The following is a 22,652-nucleotide window of genomic DNA, read 5'->3' on the forward strand; positions in this document are numbered from 1 at the left end:
TGGTTTTTAAATACAGTTTATGGTTTCTAAAGTAATGATAAGTGTGGACTCTCTTCTGGTAAAGTGGGAGGTGTGGCCTGGTTGCTGGCAGTGCCTGTCAGAGGCCACATGTTGGTCAAACCTTCATGGCCTAGGGTCTGATACACAGATTCTCAAATCAAGAAACAGAATATTCTTGGTATGTCCACAGATCATCTGGTCCTTGGGACTTGCTGATTCTCATGAACATAGCACAGGATGATGAATAAGTCATCATGGTAATCTACTTTATAATGAGGAAATTGGGAAACCCACTGCCAACCACTGCCCCCGATAGCTGAACTCTTTCTGTTTACCATCTAAAACAATATTTTTCTTTTTTGAGATTAGAACATTTAGGAATGTTTATCTGAGGTTTGCTTGGTGAACAAGGAATTAGAACAAAAGAAGGTGGATAACATTGAGGGCTATAGTGAGTTCTGGTGAAATATTGCTACTCCCACCAAGAAACGCCTTTCTGTGCCTCTCTCATGTGACAGGGCAGGAAGAAAAATGTGGATGTTTTTTTCTCTGTTTTATTCTTTCTTATCAACCCTTTGGTTGATATGCTTTTCTCCTTTGATCTATCATTATTCAGGTCACCTTGCTGTAAATTTGTGAGACCTACTTTCTCCCAATATATGTTAATTTTATCAGCTGTTTTTTCTTTTTCCAATTTTTATGGTCTATGAGCAACCTGCATTGGAAGCACCTGGGTTGCTTGTTAATAATGCAGATCCCTGAATCCCACACAGATTTATTTAGTATGAGGTCCCTAATCAGCTCTTTTGACAGCATTTGATTGGTGTGTTTACTTAAAGATCAAGAATCAAGGTGAGTGAGATCACATGGAATTTAAGGGTTGCAGGTTGCTTGGCTTTGAATCCAGGCCTGACTTATTACTGGCTGTTAAACTTAACCTCCCTGAACCTCAGTTTCCTCACCTGTTAAATTGGGATAATTCACATTATGAGTCTGTTGTGAGGATTAAACTGGAACAGGGCCTAGAATTGAGGTAGCACTTAATAATAAACCATTAGGCCGACTCTTCATTTATAGCATCCTATAAAGACCTTTGACCCTTTAACCATCTTTCCCTGATTCTTTTCAAACATTAAGCTAGTCCCTTATTTCCTCACTGAACCAATATTAACTGAGTGCCTCCTATGCTCATAGCTTCTTGCTATTCCCTGAAATTAACACTTCATCATTACACTAAGGCTCCATTGGTATATGTTCATAGCTATCAGTAATCCATCACCTCTGATTAATTCTGGACTTGGGTTTTGCTTCCTGCTTTCCAGGAGATCAAAGAAATGTAGAGTTGCCTCCTTCTGAGAGAAGGGGGTGTACATTCTTCTGTTTGGTGATCCAGACTTGGCACAGGGTCTTTTTTGTTGAACTGCCAGATTGTTAATGAACTTCTGTACCGCTATATCAAAAGTAGTGGAACTGAGTGTTCTGAGAAAATGCTTTATAAGCCTTAAAGTGTTGCAAAAGTGAGGGCTTTGCTGATTTTTATTGATTTCCCAATGCATAGACAAAAGCAGGAAATGATGGCCAGAAATGGAGTTGAGACTCAGGCTGCTTACAGAGGAAACTTTTAAAGATCTATTCACTGCCGATTATATTTCTGACTGTATATTTCTGATTATATTTCTGAAAGTCCTTGCTAACTTTCCTAGGCATCTGAGCCTTTAAAACTTAAATGCTCTTTTAATCTCCTGTCACTATGAACTGGTGTTTCCTCTGGGCACTTTGAGTTATTCTCCACTAAGACCAGGGAGCTGCCAACAATAATGAGGAAAATTCATATTCTCATTATTCCCAAAAGATTTTGGACTTTAATGCCTCAAGCCATTGATTTGAGAGAACCTTCTAAGCTGGATCAGTCTCAAAGAATTCTTCACTCAGATCAGCATGAATTTCTTTTGCTGTGTTGCCATGGATCTCCTGGAGAAGCCATAAGTTGGAGCATGGTTTATTAAGGACTGCACTTTGCCTTAAATGATGATAAAGGAAAAGGCCAGCCTTCATGCTATCTGTTTGAGCAAGCATTACAACAAAGATCTACTCCTTGTACTTAGTACGTGAACCTGAGTTGTACTGCCAGGAGAGCAAAATTGTACTGAAATGCAGAGACCCTACTGACCAAGAAAATGCTGGTCATTGTAAGCATGTTGCAATTTAAACATGAATAGTTAAGAAATTAGGAATGTGTAACAGTTTACAAAGCACTTTTACATTCATTATAACTGAATCTTTGTACAATGCTCTGTGAAAATGAGAAATGTCTTTAAAGATGGAAACATAAGTACCAGCATGGATAGGCATTATTTTATGTTCTACAGCCATATTGACCAATGTCATGGTCTCCTGTGGTGGTACCACTTTACTTCTTTTTCCAATATGATCATTTGATGCAGCCTTCAATCTACCTTCCATGATTGGTACAAGAAATGGATCAAATTTCTGTCCCAGGCTATACTTTTGAAAGTTCAGAGCATACCATGTCCATGGACATAGAAATGAATAAAATGCTTCTCTGTCTCCTCACTGACTGACTCATGAAATTCATTTATTCCTCTTCTTACTGCCTACTGCAAGTCTCCTCACTTATCTGCTTTCTTCCTTTGATTTTTCATCTCGAACCATTCGTTTTTCTTTATTCCTTTTGGTAACCCAAATTTGGATTTTTGCATTGATAAGAATGCCATCATCAATCCCTAATCGTGTCTGGTATTCATACTCAACAACCTAGATAGTTAAGACTGTATCCATAGGTTTGGACTTATCTTCCCACTTCATTTGGGGAGAGTGATCAGACATTAAATACACATCCTGAGTAAATGCCTGATACTGGGACTGTCACAAAGTAGATGTACAGTAAAATGCAGTCCTCCTACCCCTCACCTTTTGTCTCTTCTTCCACCAGTGTATATCAAGTCTTGACTACTTTTTATTCTTTTTTTAAAATTCAAACAACATTACCTATGAATTTATTATATACTGGGCACTGTGCATAACAATGGTGATTTAGAGACAGAAGTCTGTTTTCAAAAAATTTCCATTTATTAGGAAGACAGACATGTACAAAATTGCAACAAGATGTATTAGAGTAAAAGAATTCCCTAGTTGCACAAAGATGGGTGTGAGATCCATGAAAAGACTGGAGAGTGGAGGGAGTAACAGATAGGGAAAGCTTCCTAGAGAGGCCTCTTTGACCTTCATCTTGAAAGATGAGAAAGTGTTGTCTGCATGGGCTATTGGGAAGGGCATTCTAGGCAGTGGAACCACTGTAGGCAAGACATGTTAGCGGAACTGCAAAGGGCTTCATAAGGCTGGGCATGTTAGGGAACCAGCTGGTGAGAAGAATCAAAATATCAGTAAATCCATTTCATTGCTGGTGTCTTTTCAAACACAAATGCTTTTCTTTAAAATTCCCTTAGTAGAAAAATCTCAAATAAACAACCTAATCTTACATCTAATGCAACTAGAGAAAGAAGAACAAACAAAACCCAAAGTTAGTAAGAGGAAAGAAATTATAAAGATCAGAGCAGAAATAAATAAAATAGGGATGAAGAAAACAATAGCAAAGATCAAGGAAACTAAAAGGTGGTTCTTGGAGAAGATAAACAAAATGGATAAACATTTAGCTAGACTCATCAGGAAAAAATGGGAAAAGGCTCAAATATTTATTGATTTCTAATTTTATTATTAGAAATGAAAAAGGAGAAGTTACAACTGACACTACAGAAATACAGAGGATCATAAAAGACTACTACAAGCAACTCTATGCCAATAAAATGAACAACAAAGAAGAAATGGACAAATTCTTAGAAAGGTACAACCTTTCAAGACTGAACCAGGAAGAAATATAAAATATAAACAGGCCAATCACAAGTACTGAAATTGAAAGTGTGATTTAAAAAATTCCAACAAACAGAAGTCCAGGACCAGATGGCTTCATGGGTGAATTCTATTAAACATTTAGAGAAGAGTTAACACCTTTCCTTCTGAAACTCTTCCAAAAAACTGCAGAGGAAGGAACACTCCCAAACTCATTCTATGAGGCCACCATCACCCTGATACCAAAACCAGACAAAGATACCACAAAACAAGAAAATTACAGGTCAATATCACTGATGAACGTAGACACAACAAAATACTAGCAAACCAAATCCAACAACACATTAAATGGATCATACACCATGATCCAGTGGGATTTAACCCAGGGATGCAAGGATTCTTCAGTATATGTAAATCAATCTATGGGATACACCACATTAACAAACTGAAGAATAAAAACCATATGATCATCAATAGATGCAGAAAAAGGTTTTGACAAAATTTAACACCCATATATGATAAAAACTCTCAAGAAATTGGGCACAGAGGGAACCTACCTCAACATAATAAAGGCCATACACCACAAACCCACAGCAAAAATCATTCTCAATGGTGAAAAACTGAAAGCATTTCCTCTAAGATCAGGAATAAGAAAAGGATGTCCACTCTTGCCACTTTTATTCAACAATGTTTTGGAAGTTCTAGCCACAGACATCAGAGAAGAAAAAGAAATAAAAGGAATCCAAATTGGAAAAGAAGAAGTAAAACTTTCACTGTTTGCAGATGACATGATACTATACATAGAAAATCCTAAAGATGCTCTCAGAAAACTACTAGAGCTCATCAATGAATTTGGTAAAGTTGCAGGATACAAAATTAATACACACAGATCTCTTGTATTCCTATACACTAAAAACAAAAGAGCAGAAAGAGAAATTATAAACAATCCATTTTACCATTGCATCAAAAATAATAAAATACCTAGGTATAAACCTACCTAAGGAGGCAAAAGACCTGTATGCAGAAAACTATAAGATACTGATGAAAGACATCAAAGACGATACAAACAGATGGATAAATATACCGTGTTCTTGGATTGGAAGAATCAACATTGTCAAAATGAATATACTACCCAAAGCAATTTACAGATTCAACACAATACCTATCAAATTACCAGTGGCATTTATCACTGAAATAGACAAAAAAAAATCTTAAAATTTGTATGGAAACAGAAAAGACCCTGAATAGCCAAAGCATCCTGAGAAAGAAAAACAAACTTAGAGGAATCAGGCTCCCTGACTTCAGACTATACTACAAAGCTAGAGTCATCAAAACAGTTTGGCACTGTCACAAAACCAGAAATATAGATCAATGGAACAGGATAGGAAGTCCAGAGGTAAACCCATGCACTATGGTCAATTAATCTATGACAAAGGAGGCAAGACTATACAATGGAGAAAAGATAGTCTCCTCAACAAATGGTACTGGGAAAACTGGACAGCTACATCTAAAAGAGTGAAATTAGAACATTCCCTAACACCATACACAAAAATAAACTCAAAATGGATTAAAGACCTAAATATAAGGCCAGATACTATAAAACTCTTAGAGAGAAACATAGGTAGAACACTCTCTGACATAAATTGCAGCAATATCTTTTTTGATCCACCTACTTGAGTAATGGAAATAAAAACAAAAATAAACAAATGGGACCTAATTAAACTTAAAAGCTATGCACAACAGGGGATTCCCTGGTGGTGCAGTGGTTGAGAGTCTGCCTGCCAATGCAGGGGACACAGGTTCGAGCCCTGGTCTGGGAGGATCCCACATGCCGCGGAACAACTGGGCCCGTGAGCCACAGCTACTGAGCCTGCACCTCTGGAGTGGTGCTCCACAACAAGAGAGGCTGCGATAGTGAGAGGCCCGTGCACCGCGATGAAGAGTGGCTCCCACTCGCCGCAACTAAAGAGAGCCCTCGCACAGAAACGAAGACCCAACACAGCCAAAAATAAGTAAATTAATTTAAAAAAAAATTAAAAAAAAAAGCTATGCACAACAAAGGAAAACTTAGACAAAACGAAAAGACAACCCACAGAATGGGGAAAATATTTGCTAATGAAGCGACCAAGAAGGGATTAATATCCAAAATATACAAACAGCTCATGCAGCTCTATATCAAAACACAAACCCAATCAAAAAATGGGCAGATGATCTAAATAGACATTTCTCCAAAGAAGATATTGAGATAGCCAAGAGGCACATGAAAAGATGCTCAATATCACTAATTATTAGAGAAATGCAAATCAAAACTACAATTAGGTATCACCTCACACTAGTCAGAATGGCCACTATCAAAAAATCTACAAACAATGCTGGAGAGGGTGCAGAGAAAAGGGAACCCTCCTATACCATTGGTGGGAATGTAAGTTGGTACAACCATTATGGAGAGCAGTATGGAGGTTCCTTAAAAAACTAAATATAGAACTACCGTATGATCCAGCAATCCCACTCCTGGGTATATATCCAGAGAAAACCATAATTGGAAAGATAAATGCACCTCAATGTTCATTGCAGCACTATTTAAAATAGCCAAAACATGGAAGCAACCTTAATGTCCATTGCCAGAGGAATGGATAAAGAATGTGTGGTACATATATACAGTGGAATATTATTCAGCCATAAAAAAGAATGAAATAATGTCATTTACAGCAACATGGATAGATGTAGAGATTGTCATACTGAGTGAAGTAAGTCAGACATAGAAAGACAAACATCATATGATACCACTTATATGTGGAATCTAAAAAAAAAAAATGGTGCAAGTTAACTTATTTATGAAAGAGAAATAGAGTCACAGATGTAGAAAACAAACTTATGGTTACCAGGAGGGCAAGTGGGGGAGAGATAAACTGGGAGATTGGTATTGATATATACACACTACTATATATAAAATAGATAACTAATAAGGACCTTTAGTCAATACTCTGTAATGACATATATGAGAAAAGAATCTAAAAGAGTGGATATATGTATATGTATAACTGATTCACTTTCCTGTACACCTGAACTAAAACAACATTGTAAATCAACTATACTCTAATAAAAATTATTTTTTAAAGTTCCTTAGAGAGATTTCATCTTGAACAATCACTTCATGAATTATCTTTTATAGGCCTAGGCCCTGTAATCAGGTGTTGTGCTATGTTCAAGTTTCTGATCTTGAGGTGCTTGCTTCTACTTAGAATTTGATATTAATGAATTTGCAAAACATTGAAAAATATAACCATGTGTAATTAAATATGAAATTATGTGGCATCTAACCAGCTTCTCTAGAAATCCAGAGGGATGACTTAACCAGTAAAGGATGATTTATGGAGGGATTGGGATTTAAATTAGGAATTGTAGGATGTATAGGATTTGATAGGGGAAGGTCAAGAGAGAAAAGAAGATAAATGTGGAATCTAAAAATTCAAACTCATAGAACTAGGGAGTAGAAGAGTGGTTGCCAGGATCTGAAGAGTGGGAACATGTAAGTCAAAGAGCACACACATACACTTATAAGATGAATAGATTCTGGGGATCTAATGGACAGCATGGTGATTATAGTTAACAATTCTGTATTGTATACTTTAAATTTGCTAAGAAAGTAGATCTTAAGGGTTCTTACCTCAAAAAGAAAAGGTAACTATGTGGATGTGTTAATTAACTTGGTTGTGGTAATCATTTTACAATGTATATGTATATCAAATCATCACATTATACACCTTAAAAAAATCATGTTGTACAATCTAAATGTATACAATTTTTATTTGTCAATTATACCTCAGTGAAGCACAGGGGAAAAGAAGCCCAGAAGTAGGAATGAGCACACTGTGTTTTTGAGGGTATGGAAATGAAACAGCATGATGTTCATCCATTCATTCCACAAACTGTATTGAAGGACTCTAATATGACAAGCACCGGGTAGAAAATAAGACGCAAAGCAGACAGCATGGTCCTGTTTCTTCTCATCCATCCATCCATTTATCTATCTATACATTTGATTAGTAGTTGTTGAGTTGTTGAGTGTGCCAAGGATTGGAATGGGAACTGAGGGTGTAATGATGGCATTGAATCAGAGCTCTAGGGCTACAAGACAACACAGATCTTGAGTAATCTAATCCTGACCATTGCTGTGCACTAAATTCTGTTGTGAACCAGAGATGTAGCCTATTTTCCAGTCATGGTTCTTCTGTGTCTGCTCAGCTCTCATATCATTTGTAATGTGGAACTTACCCTGGAGTTGGGGAATTTAAGGAACTGCTGCAAAAACTAAAGTACATGGCATTGGGAACCTGGATTAGGCTAGCGGTACCTCGGTTGGACAAGAATCATTTGAAAGCAAAGAATTCACCCAGATTTGATCTTTGATAAGATTTTGGGGATGATAGAGATCTACAGTTAGTGAGATGCCTGCATGTTTTATTGCCTGCTAATAGGAAGCATGTTGATGCAAAAGTCAAATAGGAAAATTAAGAAGAGAAGTTAAATGTGTTGGTAGAAGTCACTATGTCAAAGAAGCTAAATCTAGCATCTCAACAGAAAATAAATGCAAGCTTATTGGACAATCCATCCCAGTACAAAATTGGGAAAAGACCAACAGATCATTTGTGTGTTTTTGTTCCCTGTTTAGTGACCAATTTTATTGTGTTTGGGCCCCAAGACTCAGGGATAGCACAAAGATTAGTTTTCCTGATGTAGTATGAAGATAACTGAACCCTTATTTTTGCAAATGGTAAAGAATATGCCTTAAATACATGCCAAAATCAAGACAGACTGGAACGGCTGGAGATTTCTCTAGGATTACCCAAATGTGAACACTGAGAAGTTGTAAAAGGCGACTGATCTCCACATACATCTGAGCAGCAGGGCTTTCATCATTTGCATACTTTTGCAATTTGTATAATGGTAATTTTGTGCACACATATAGAGAGAGTGAGAATTAGAGGGTGACAAAGAGAGGGAGATGTTTACATACTCAAACAGATATGGATAAAGGACACTGTATTTCAAGATATCCACATGTTTTGCAGGATTTTAAGTGTTTCACCAGATGTTTGAATTTGTAGGGAATTGTTGTCTAATAGCGTGTTGGTGAATTTTTCAGAATTTAACACAGTTAAGTTCCTAGAGTCACTAATCCTAGCAAGTTTCCCTGGAGCATGTATGGTCCTTTAGAGGTAGCAGGGAAAGAGAGCAGGCTTTTTGATCAGGAAGCCTGATCTTATAAATGACCTTAAATGGTAACTATACTCAAAACAATATGGCACTGACACAGGAATATAAATATAGGTTGAATAATCCAGAAAGACTGGAAGCAAATCTAATGTATATAGAAACTTAATATGTGATAAAAGTAACACTCAATTGGTCACAAAAGATGGTTTATTTAATAAATAATAATGGCATTATTCAGTTTATATCTGGGAAAATCTTAGACCTCAGATTGTGGTCTAAGTATATACAAATTAATCTCTGATAGATTTTAAAAATAAAATTGTAAAAACTACAACAGTAAAAATATTTTTTAATATTTAGGAAAATACATACACTCTAGTTGGATATGCAATATTAAATAATAGAGAAAACAGAGAAACCTTATGCACAAAAAGATCGATAAATCCAACCATGTAAAATTTAAAAATCCCTAGATAACCAAATACCAAAAATGAGCTTAAAAGGTAGTTAATAGGCTAGGAGAAAATGTTTATAGCATGTGACAGAGGGCTAATATTTCTAGAATTCAAATGATACATAAAACTCATATGAAAAACACAAATAACCCAGAGAAAAATACATGAAGAATAGGATCAGAAGAGAAATGCAAATAGCTAATGAGCATATGAGAAGATACTCAACTGTGGCAGTAGTTAAGAAATGCAAATTAAATCAGTGAAATCCTATCTTTCCTATTAGATTGTCATAAGTAAATAAACAAACAAATAAATAAATAACATTCAGTGCTATGGAGATTATGGGGAAGTGGACATACCACACATAGCTGATAGGAACATAAATATTTATAGGGTTTCCCTGGTGGCGCAGTGGTTGAGAGTCTTCCTGCCAATGCAGGGGACACGGGTTCGAGCCCTGGTCTGGGAGGATCCCGCATGCCGCGGAGCAACTAGGCCCGTGAGCCACAATTAATGAGCCTGCGCGTCTGGAGCCTGTGCCCCGCAACGGGAGAGGCCGCGATAGTGGGAGGCCCGCGCACCATGATGAAGAGTGGCCCCCGCTTGCCACAGCTGGAGAAGGCCCTCGCACAGGAACGAAGACCCAACACAGCAATAATATAAAAATAAATAAATAAATAAATAAGCAAATATGGTTAAGAAAAAATATATATATATAAAAAATATATATTAAAAAAATATATTTATAGACACTGCCAGTATCTTTTAAAGTAACCTGGCAGCATCTATTAAAATAAAGCATGTACATACCTTGACTAAACAATACTACTAGTACAAAAAGTATATGTTTGAGGTTATTTATTGCAGCATTGATTTTCATGGTAAAATAAGATGGAAACAATCTTAATGTCTTTCATTTAGGAAATGGTTTAGAAAAGTAACGTGCATTCAAACTATGGAAACTCTGTAGCCTTACACATGAATGAGTAGCTCTATGAAGGATTGACATAGAGGACATTCATGGTATATTGTTACTTGAAACAAAAACTATTTTTATAAATAGAACTTCTCTATGTGTATAGGTACTTGAATGTGTTTGTATGCACATAGTGAAAGATGTTGAATGATGCCTAATAAAGTGTTCACACCAATTACCTCAGAGATGTCATTGGAAGGAAGGAGGGTGAGATGATTACCTCTTGCTTTATATGCCTGTGTATTGTTTCACATGTTACCACACATGCATTACTTTACTTCCTTTGTCTGTCTTGTTATTTCTTTGTTTTAGAGAAAAGAACTGATTTCAAATTCTAGTCCCTCTACTTACTGGCCAAGTGACCTTGGAAAGTCATATAATCTCTTTAAGTCTTATTTTTCTCATCTACAAAGTAACAGTAATATTATGTCACAGAATTGTGGGGAGGATTAAGCAAGATAAGATATGTCAAGTTCCTAGCACAGAGATTATGGTGACTGATCAGCAAATGAAAACTCCCCCTTCCTTCCTTTCACTTCACCTTCTGTTGATGTGCTTGCAGGGATGCAAGCCAGTTAGCATATTAGAACCAATCCTAAACAGGAGGCTGAAGCTGCTGTATAAACAAATAATCCACCAACTTCCAAAAGCTAAATTAAAATTATTTTCTTTGTAGATAAAACCATCCTGGATGACCCATATCACTGCTAACTCCCTCCATTCATCCAGACGTTGAGAGTTATAGATCCAAGAAATAATTTCACATGGTTCATTAAAAGTATGAAATTGAGAGACCAATCCTATGACCTAGACTGCTCCCTGCTTTGAATTCAGGTTGGGTTGTGTGGGCATCTGAAACCTTCCTCTCTTCCGCATCCTGCCTGGAACCTTTACCCTTTTCATCTCTGGAATGTTATGGTGGTGGGATCACAGACCTGGTGGCCACACCATTCCCCAACATTCCCTCACGGGACTCCTTTTCCAACATTCATTGAATACTTGTTATAGAAATGACATTATGCTAGACCTTTTATAAGCATATTCTCACTTATCTTCCCAACAACTCTGTGAAGTATCATCTTCACTTTACAGATGCAGAAACTAAGGCTATAGAAGTTTAACCCCCTGCTCAAGGTTGCATGGTAAGGATATGGTAGCTCATGGTCTTCCTCCTATGTAATAAAAACTCTCCAAGTTGGGGAAGTCAGAAGACCCAGTGGCTTAAAATCTCCCTGCATAAAAGTTATTCTAATTCCAGCAATAATTTGTCTCAGTTTCTAGAAAAACTTTAGTCTTTTAACTAGTTATAAGACTTGTATGGCTTGCAGTTTCTATTCGTACTTTCAGGATTAATTCAAACGTCTCCTCTGCTAGGAAGGCTGATGCCATCACTTGAGGAAAGGGTCAGGATCAATTTACTCCTCTGTCTCCACTTAGACTTTAATATTCACACACCTTAATTATAACACATGTTTTATTATAACATGATTTGTTAGCTTGCCTGTCTTCCCACAATTAGAGGTCTTCATTAGAGTGGGAACATTTTTTAAAATTTGTGCATTTAAAAAAATCTGTCTCATAGGAGATATTCCATTAATTTTTTAGGTGAATGCACAAATTAATGATTATGTATTAAGTAATATATTTCCAACCCTTTAGAGATTCCCAAGTGAGAGAATGGGAAGCCCTAGTTAGAAGCCCTCCATGTAATATGAATCAGAGTTCCAACAGTGGAAGAGGAATTGCAGCAAAAGAGTTATTCAAAGCCAGTTCCCCCTATGATATAAATTTGAAATCAGAAAGGGGCCAAAAATTCTGCAACAGTGAGTATTTCAAACATGCTAATTAATAATGGCTCAAAGTGGAGATTTATTAGAGTTGAGAATAGGGAAATGGACAGTAAATCAGCTCTGGTGAGGAAAAGAGCAAGGAAAAGATATGAGTTCTTCTTTTAAATGTATTCATATGCTTTATAACCCTATAGTAGAGATGGCTATATTGAAGCAGAAGCCTTTATTTGTAAGGATTGAATTCACTGAAAATATGTTTTATGCCAGTATTCATTTTCCCAACTTGCAATTGCTTTCCTTTGGCCGAAAAGTTGGGGACTTAGTTTATTGCTTGAAAGCTAGAAAAGATTGCCTTAGCTGAATCTCTTCATGAAAATATTCCTTGCTTCAAATGATTACTTGTAATGCACTAGTTGCATCATAGGAAAATGCTATTTTATTGGAACATATATTGAAGAGAATAGTTTTTAAAACATTCAATTAGTTGTGCCTTTGAGATAGAATTTAAACAAACCCAAAGCAATAGGATTAAATTCTCATAAAAACCCAACTGTTGCTTAGAAACCAATTCTTTTCCTACTCAAACTACTCCAAGGGTAATCAAGCTCACTCTTGGCTGTATTCCAACCAAGGCTTTTAATTCATAAATCAGACCATGGTACTCCCTTGCCCCAAATTCTCAGTTGCTTTCTAATACATTAGAGTAAAATGCAAGTTCCTGTCCCTGGTCTTCCTGGCCAACCTCATCTCATCTCACTTTTCTTCTCATCTGGCTCATCTAGTTCAGGTTAACTTTCTTCCTCTCCACTCTTTGAACACATCAGGCTCTTCTCTGCCAAGACCTGCTCCTCTCCTCTGCTTTGGATGCCCTCTGCCCTGCCACTCTTCAGAAGCAACTCCTCTCGGTCCTTCCAGGGTTTGTTAGATGTCATCTACAGAGGTATTATTCCTGGCCATTCTACCTAGGTTATCTCCCCAATCCATACTATATTCTATAGTTCATTACTGTTTTAATTGTTTCTACAGCATACTTGCAAATAGTTCTAATTACATAGATATGCGTATATAAACTTGGAGATAAACACTATCCCTCATATTCCCTACTAGACTGCAAGATCCATGAGAGCAGGAACCATATCTGTTTTATTCATTACTGATTGTCCAGAACTGATGGCAGTGCCTGGCACATAGAGTAGGTCCTCAGTAAATATTTGCTGCATGAATTCTCAGTGTCAAGCCTAATGTCTGGCACATAATAGGCTGTCAATAAACACTTTTTAATTGAGTTTGTCTTGTTTCCATAGGATTTAGCAAGTCACATAAATTGCATAAATTAATTCCAAGTGTCAAACTCCTTGCCATAACAGCATGGTCTGTGCAAATTCTGCTGAGATGACAAATGACAATTCAGGACAAATGAACAAGGAGGATGCCTAAAAGCTCAGACTGATTTTGGAGCATTTTCTATAGGATACAAATGTCACTGAGACAAATTTTAACTCAGTATCAAACTTGATCCCTCTAGTTCATTGCTCTCTCAAACTATTTCTTATTTTAGTAGGAGCTTTTTTGGTTTTGTCTGAGGGTTACCATGTGTTAATAAACTAAACTTGAGCTTTTTGTTCCACTGGTTTTTGAATAAGCAACTGATAGGTTTTGCGTTTTCCAAGGCTCATGTTTTAAGTAGCTTAAATCAGTCACTGAGCATTTTCATAGCTCACTGGACCCAGAGCCAAGAGACCATTGGGTTTTGTGGTTTATGGTCACAATGACAGCATTGCCACAGGGAAATGTTTTGGCAAGATAACACATAGCTGTGATGCAGCAGTTAAGTTCCATTGTTTAGGCTCTGTGAAAATTAATTTGCAAAAATATCCAAGTCTGGTGTCTGTTTTAGGTTATATGTAAATTAAAAGATTGTGTGAAAAGGATTCTAGAGATGGTGCCATTCAAACATTTCAGACCAGTTGTTTACTAATTAGGGTAATTCTCACTCAATTTTACTTTATTTACATTCACATTTTTTCTCAACAATAAGTTGTATCAGTCAAGCTAGAAAAAGACACCGCATTAGCTAGTAAACCATAATAACTGATGCTTTTTAAAAAATGACAGAAAATTTAAAAATTTGATTTATTGGGACAACCATAGGAATTAAGAGAAAAACAATTCAGCAATGATTCTCTAAATTTGGAAATAAAAGCAGTGCCATAGCATTCTACAAAGTCATTTCATTCCCAGGGGTGACATGGGGAGTTTATAAACCTGAAGGATCAAAAATATGGAGCATAGTTACGTATTAGGATCGTGGAGATAACAGAGTTCCGCACAAATGCAGAGGGAGAGTTTCCTACTCTAAATCTTGAAGCCTTAGTTCATTTGTCCAGCCTTGCTCTGAAGGTAAAGTCTACTGGCTCACTCCCATGCTCTAATAAGTATGGGCACCCCATGCTTCTGTTTCCACAGCCTTCCTCCTATAGCATTTCCCTAGAACCTAGATTACATGACATTTGTAGACCTATTCCTGGTCCCTTTTGGCACCTAAGGTCCCTGGACTAGATTTGCACCTTAATTATTGTCCCAACACATAACAATGATTCTAAGAGCATTGACTTCTTTCATCTGGACTAGAACCTTGCCTAGTCCAGCTCTTCATGGGCAGTCATCCCCATTAGCTCTCCTTGAGGTCCTGCAGATGAGACACAAACACATCTTATCTTGCCTGAATTGAAGGCTTTTTTTTACCCAGCTATAGTTGAATGGCTTTTTAAAAATCCTAACTTTATTTGGGATGATTGATATTTAAAGCAGTTTGATTTAAACCTTTGCACTTGAAATTTATTTTAACTGGAGACTAAGCATTAATGTTACTCTTGATCTACCAAAAGAGAAATGGTAGCAAAAGTCTTACAATGGCCATAACAACAATTTAACTCTGAAACTCTGACTCTAATAACCTGCTCATGTATGAAGCCTGCTGGGGTGGAAGGGATTTAGAGCACTGTGAGTCTTGAGACCTGGGTACAAGTCCTTACTCTGTCCTTCTCTGCCTCTCCCTGGTTGTGTGGCCTTGGGTTGAGGACTTTATCTGCCTTTATGGCCTTAATTTTGTTTATTAATTTAGATTAGATGACCCCTAAGGTGGCTTCTATTTCTGAAAGACTATTAACTTACAGCTGATTTAAAATGAGCAATCCAGTGATGAATAAACTTTGATACCTCTTCAGGAATGGAGCTAATGAGGGTCACAGCTTAGCAAGGAAGAGTGTTTCTCAGTTATTCCTCAATTGTCTAAGCAGGTGGTTAGAACCAGACACACAGGCCTCGATAGTGAAGTGGGTATATAAAACCCTGAAACTATTTGTCATAAAGAATGCCATGCCCAATAAAAGCAAATCAGATGCTCACATAATATTTTTGCTGTTTGTGTTTTTATGGGGGTACTTTTGGGGTGTGAAGTTTATTTGTAAAGCACAGAAGCATCTGCCCACCCATGTTGCCATATAATAGCAGTCTGGCAATCCATTTATAGGATTTGATTATTTTTGTTAATAATTTTCATGGGAGTATATGAAATGCAATATGTATCATCTCTTACTATGTTTATTATGAATCTGCCTTCCAGGGAAGGCCCCCCAGGACATCATAGATGGCCTGATTGTCAAAGAGGTTCTTGTCTCACAGGATTTTAAAGATAAAGGGGGCTGTATTAGTTTCCTATTGTGGCTGTGACAAATAATAACAACTTAGTGACTTAAAACAACACAAATTTATTATCTTAGAGTTCTGGAGGTGAGAAGTCTGAAATGAGTCTCATGGGGTTAAAATCAGTGTCAGCAGGCTGGTGTTCCTTTTGGAGGCTCTAGGGGAAGAATCTGTTGCTTTGCCTACTCCAGGTTGTAGAGGCCACCTGCATTCCTTAGCTCATGTCCCCTTCCTCCATCTTCAAAACCAGTATCTTCTGTCTTCTCTGACCTCTCTTTCCATCCTTAAATCTTTTCTCTATGTCTGTGATCCTTCTACACCTCTCTCATTAAAAAGACACTTGTAATTATGTTGGGCCCAGATAATCCAGGATAATCTACTCATCTCAAGATCCTTAATTTAGTAATTTCTGTCCAGTAACTTTTACAATGTAAGGTAACACATGCACAGGTTCTGGGGTTAGGATGTGGACATCTTTGGAGGGGGCCATTATTCAGCCTACAACAGAGGCCATAGAGACCAACCAAGGCCCAAGAAATAAATTACTATCTAAGGGCACACAACTAATTTGTGGCAGTGCCATGACTGTATCCCTGGCATCCTCACATCTGCCATGTTTATGTGCATCACTGAAAATCACAGGTAAGAACATGCACTGATGGAGGCTTTATTTTTATAATAAACTTGAAATGATTGAAGAATGAGTATAAAATTAAGTCAGTGATTTTAAAAGAGCGTTTTAGAGATGATAGAAGTTTTTGTTTTTTAAAATACATTTTTAATGCAAGAGCTTCCTTAAATATTATAATTTTGCTAGGTCATGGTACCTTCTAAAGATAAAGTTACTTGCAGAGATAAAATAGCTTAAATAATGATGGGAAATGAAATTGCCAAGGAAGCACATGTACATATTCTTCTATCTACTTCCCCTTCCCCTCTTCCTCCTTTGCTTTCTCTCTCTGTAACCCTGGCCATTGTTGCCATTTTGAAAATCTGTTATAGCTGGAAAGTCAATTCAAACTTTTTAATTAAAGGGGGTGGATCTACCAGAGGCTTATTGCCAAGGGGTTAAACCAAATTAGGTTATTTGCCATATTTCACAATGAAGCTCACTTTATTTTGGTGTTGAAACATTCTTCTAAGACTCTAAGGAACTTGTTTTTTATCACTTCTGCCCAATAATTGCCTGTAACAATTAAAAGGGTTATAGAATTTTGAATTTAGATGGGACTAGACATACCATCCAGCCCAAAACTTCTCTCTTTCATAGTATCTTTGGCAGGTATTTGCCATACTCCTCTCTTGCTTCAGTTTTCTCCATCCATGACATGGGAAGGAATAATGGCTGCTGTAAATTAAAGGTTGTATTAAATTTGAGTTCCTGAGAGGAAACGTACATTTGAGAGTGTTGTGACTTTATTGTTAGGCTCATCTTCTGTAGGAATCACTCCCTGTTTCCACTTCCACTGCTGCAGGCTTTGGTGCCCCTCATCTAGAGTTTCATATACACTTGACTTAACCTCATATGTACCCCACCCCCAGTGTGGTAATTGTTCTTACATGCATCTGCCTTCTTCAAAATTCAACTTAACCCAATGCTGGACATGCAATAGGAGCTCACTGGACTGCTGATGGATGCTGTGGATGGATGATTGAATGATGATCATACAATCTCAGAGGCATATAAAGGACACATGGATCTAAAGCCTCAGTAAAGATACTGAGGGGGCAGGAAAATGTTGAAGATACAGTCGCTGATCTTCACTGATGTAAAATTAGTAGGTTCGTTACCCCACTGCTCTGCTAACTTTTTTAAACAGAAGAAAATAGGACTGGAAATTGTCAGAAATTTATTTTAATAGATTATTTAATGTGACACTGAAAATGAGTGGATGATTTCCCTTTGGATATTTGCACTCAGCACTCAATGCCATCTTTTTCTGCTTATCAATGAACGCATTCTTCAGCTGATGGTACATTAAATCAACTTTCCAAGCTCCTGTCTGGCATTGATTGGGGGTCATAAAATAATTCACTCCCTCAGTCTGGTCTTGGCAACCAGCAGAATAAATACCTTATATATGTTGAATGCTACTTCTTTGAAAAGCTTATAAAACTTTCTATCGAGAACAAGGTTGATTCCCATATCATTCCTGCCAAACAGAAAAGCAGAGCATCAGCTCAGGAGTTGTTATATATTTAGTGTACCTCAATATGAAAAGATGATGTGGCTGGACTATGCCATCTTCTTATTAAGTCATTAATGCTAGCTATACCCATCAAAGAGACCACAGAGTCAATGGGTCAAAAATAAATAAAATCTGATCTTAAGACATCATGAAGGTAAGAGTTAGAGAAATTGACCAAGATTCAGGCCAGGAAACTGCCATAACGACACTCAAGGATCTCTATGTGTGGGAAACATTGGATGGCTCTCTTTGATTTTATGACTTGTGTGCCATAGCTCTTTTTCCATTGTTTCCCCAGCCTGATTCTAAAATTTCTTTCTGTTTCTAGTTCCTTCTTTCTGGGGATTGGTGAACTCAGCTTGGAATCTTTGCTCTGTGGGGAAACGACAGTCGCCAGTCAATATAGAGACTAGTCACATGATCTTCGACCCCTTTCTGACGCCCCTTCGCATCAACACTGGGGGCAGGAAGGTAAGCAGCCATGTTGCTTCCATCGTGAAGTTGAGGACAGGGAGAGATGCTGATTCTGAAAGCCAGCCTTCCAGACCTTGATCTCTGTGATGAGTTTGTCTTTCCACCCAGGAGTAATATCACAGACCTCAGGCCTATTGCCAGCAAATATAATTATGTGTAAATCATGCTTTTTCTCTCTCCCTAGTCAAACCCTCATGCTTCTAATTACTTCTTTGTATTCCCTGGATGTTGCCTGAAGTCCTATCCCTTGGTAGCTCATGAAAGAAAGTTAGAAAACAGCATTGCCTCCTCTGCATATCATGCTGGGAAAATTCTTCCTCTCAGAAACCTCTTTACTGGGGCTTCTTTTAACCTCAACAAAGTGAAAAAAAAATTTTAACAAAAGTAAAATCAGACATTTATCATCCTGGAAGGAAAAACAAACAAAAATCACCTTAGATGATTTATAGGAAAATCAATAATTAATTTTACTATGGCTTGCTGGCTAAGAATCATAGCTCCTGCACAGAAACGCTGAACTATGCTTCCCGATTCTCACATCAACATCCCTTCTTCCCTATCCTTCCCCCATAATGAGCTCCTCCTTAATTTGTGGAAGAGCATAATGTCCATGGGGTTTCCTCATCACTGGAATCTAGTGTTTGTGTTTTTTTGTTTTTTTTTTTCTGGTTTATCTCTATTTAGCTACCCTTACTGTTGAGCAGATTGTTGAAGGTGGAAAAAACACACACAGAAAACTGTGTTTGAACGTGATTTAGCTGTTGTGAACTCAAGAGGAACGGAAAATCATTTGTGTGCAAGAAACTGGGGTTAAAATTTGGATAAATTTCACTATTGCTGATGCCTGATTCTCCAGGGGTTGGGCTCCTTGGGCTCTGCTTTCTACTCACCTTATGCAGTCTGTTCACCTTAATTACCACAAGTTTGTAAGTAATCTTTTCGCCTTCTGATATATTGTATTTTTTTCTTATCACATAATTTTCACACACACATTGAAAAATCGAATGACCCATCAAAATTTTGTTAGTGACTTTGACTCAGGTCACAAGGCAAGTTTTAAAGGATCTTGCATGTGATTGAGACTATTTAGCTAAGTAGTGTTTGTGTGCTGTTTTAAATATGACTTGGGAAGCACTTTTGTAAAAAGGTCCTATATAAGTTCATGATATTTATTGTTCTGATTGTATAGAAAACTAACCTACCTTAATTATTGTTCCAATTGCAGTTTTATTTTACAAACCCTAAAAGGAACTTGACTTGGGTTCTACATATACCTCTCTCTAAAAAGTTGAATCATTCAAATCAAGTCATGAGCATGTATAGGTTCACTGACCAGTATATAAAAAGGGCAAATTGCAATTTTGAATATGCAATCACTCTTTCTTTCTTGGAGAGGGTGATGGAGGATATAACTGTATCCTAGGCAAACTGAGAAATGAAAAAAGTAAACACGCACAAAGCAGAAGGAAGGCTGGTACCTGAATTCCAGAAATTACCTGAAAGATGGCCAGCAAGGCTGAAGCACAGAGACCTAAGAGGAGTTGGTGAGGAGATAAGGATGGAAGAAGAAGGCAGAGGCGAGATCCTGAAGCCATGTTAAGGAACTGATTTTTTTCTTAAGAGTATGACAAGGATTTAAAGCATTATTAGGTAAAAAGTACATAGGGAGTGGGATGGAAAATGTAGCAAGCTAACACAAACAGTGAATATACAAGTTTCATTTTCCATCAGACCATCTTAGAGGAAAATCTTGATGTGAAAGAAATAAAAAAACTAATTCAGGAAAGCTTCTCTCTAAAATTTATTGGGAAAGAAGATAATGAGAGATAGCTGGTGTTAAAAATCATTCATAAGTTATGTTATCTTTTGGTGTTTTTTTGTTGTTATGTGATTTAAAAAATATATTTTTAATTTAGTAAAGTGTACCTGATCCAAATCAATTTTCAAATGCTTTGGAGTTTGGAATTTTGGAAACATTTACTTTTGATGGTATAAATATTTATATCTGGCATGCTTTGCGTTGTCAGCTGTTTGAAGAGCTGAGGACCGTTTGATGATTTCCTTTGCATTTGTTAAAGGTGGAAAATATAAAATATAGATGGTAGTTGGATAAACTAACTGATAATGTAATGCCTAAACTTGATAGACAATAGCTAAATCATGTTTGCAATCTATTAAAAGATGGTGTTTAATGAATTGGAGATTTATTTTGGAAGTAAGGATTCAAATCACTGGCTCTGAATTTAGTTTTTCCTTGAAGAAATGTGTATCCAACTTAAAAGGTTTAAAAACCTCTCTGCAAGATTAGGAGGTTTTGTAGAATTTGGGAAAGCTGCCACATTTTGAAGTCTGAGATCAGCTGGGTATCAACATGTTAAATGTATCCCAGTCATTATGTGTTTTATGTCACATTTGTATCCATGAACATTATTCCTGCTCATTGTTAAATGTACCTTATTTACAAACCCACGAAGCAGCTCTGCTGCAGTACCTCACTGTGTTACTGTGTTTGTTTGAACATATTTGATTTGGCATAGAGCTCAGATGATGAATTACAGGTTTTGTTTGTTTGTTTGTTTATTTGTTTTAGCATGAGGTAGAGCTGAAATTCAATGTGAACACAAGACTACAAAGGGTAATAATAGATGAGAATCAAAACATATGATGTCTTGGATATAAAAAAGGATATTTATTTTACAAACAATGTGGTTTCTTTTACCTTTTAAGATGCTTATTTACAATGATAATTTTTAAGCAATTTTTTTTTTTCTTGAAGAAGAGTACTTTTTATCCAGTTGTTAATATCTGACACACAGGACAAAATCCAAAATAAGTGTACTTTCAAACAACACTCATATATTGTTGCACTGCATATGGATATAAGAATCCTACTTTGGGAGAAATGTGGCCAAGATAGAGGAGTAGGAAGACCCTGAGCTTACGTCTTGCCATGGGCACACCAAAATTACAATCATTTACAGAGCAACTATCTACAAGAACAACCTCAAGACTAGCTGAAATATTTTCCGCAACTAAAGATATAAAGAAGGAACTGCAATGAGTTGGGTAAGAGAGGTGGAGACATAATATAGTCAAGACCCACACCCCTGTGTAGGCAACCCATAAATGGGAAGACAATAACAAATGCAGAGTTCCTCCCCAAGGAGGAAGGGGACCAAGCCCCACATTAGGCTCCCTAGCTAAGGGGTCCTGCAGCAGAAAGATGAGCCCCCAAAATGTGTGGCTTTGATGGTCAGCAAGGCTGACATATTGAGAGAGTTGGAAGGCTTTAGGAAATAGAGACTCTGCTCCTAAAGGGTGCACACAAAATCTCACATGCTAAAGGACCTAGGGCAGAATCAGTAATTTGAAAGTATCCCAGATCAGACCCACCTGCAGATTTTGGAGAGCTTCTCAGAGAGGCAGAAGGAAATTGGGACCCACCTTGGAGACACAGACACTGGTGGCAGTGCCTGGGAACTTGTTCTACCTCAAGGACACTGGTGCTGGCAAGCACCATTTTAGAGTCTTCTTTCTATCCTATTAGTGCCTGGGACTTACACACCAACCAGCGGACCAGCACCACGCCAAGACCATCCCAGACCCCACAGCCAGCTGCCCTAGGACCTGGCTTAGACCACCAGAAGGACAGCACCAGCCCAGGGACCCCCCCCACCCTGATCCATGCAACCAGCTGTACTGGGAACTGGCCTAACCCACCAGTGAGCCAGCAGCCACCATGTGAAGCAGAGCCTGGTGGCCAACCAGGCAGAATGCAGCCTCACCTACCAGCATTCCCACAGTAGTTGGTCCTGCCACAACAGAAAGGCCCATGCAGCCAACATAGGGGGCACTCCTAGAGCATATAGCTCTGGTAACCAGAAGAGAGTGTGCTGGTAGGCTCCATAGGACCTCTCCTACGTGAGGTCACTTCTCCAAAATCAGGAAATATAACCAAATTGCCTAACACTGGATATAA

General features: G+C 37.5%; 1 protein-coding gene across 4 annotated transcripts in view; it reads left to right on the plus strand.

Moving 5' to 3' along the window:
* The window catches only part of CA10 (carbonic anhydrase 10), a 615,488-nt gene that overhangs the window by 227,525 nt on the left and 365,311 nt on the right, over positions 1 to 22,652 (plus strand). For all 4 annotated transcript variants that reach the window (XM_082371688.1, XM_082371689.1, XM_082371687.1 and 1 more), the window contains one exon: positions 18,528 to 18,670. In XM_082371688.1, the coding sequence (XP_082227814.1) occupies positions 18,528 to 18,670 (143 nt within the window). The remainder of the gene's footprint in view (positions 1 to 18,527; positions 18,671 to 22,652) is intronic.

The sequence above is a fragment of the Balaenoptera borealis genome, assembly GCF_965194805.1.
Source record: "Balaenoptera borealis genome assembly, chromosome: 20".
NCBI classification, from domain to species: domain Eukaryota; kingdom Metazoa; phylum Chordata; class Mammalia; order Artiodactyla; family Balaenopteridae; genus Balaenoptera; species Balaenoptera borealis.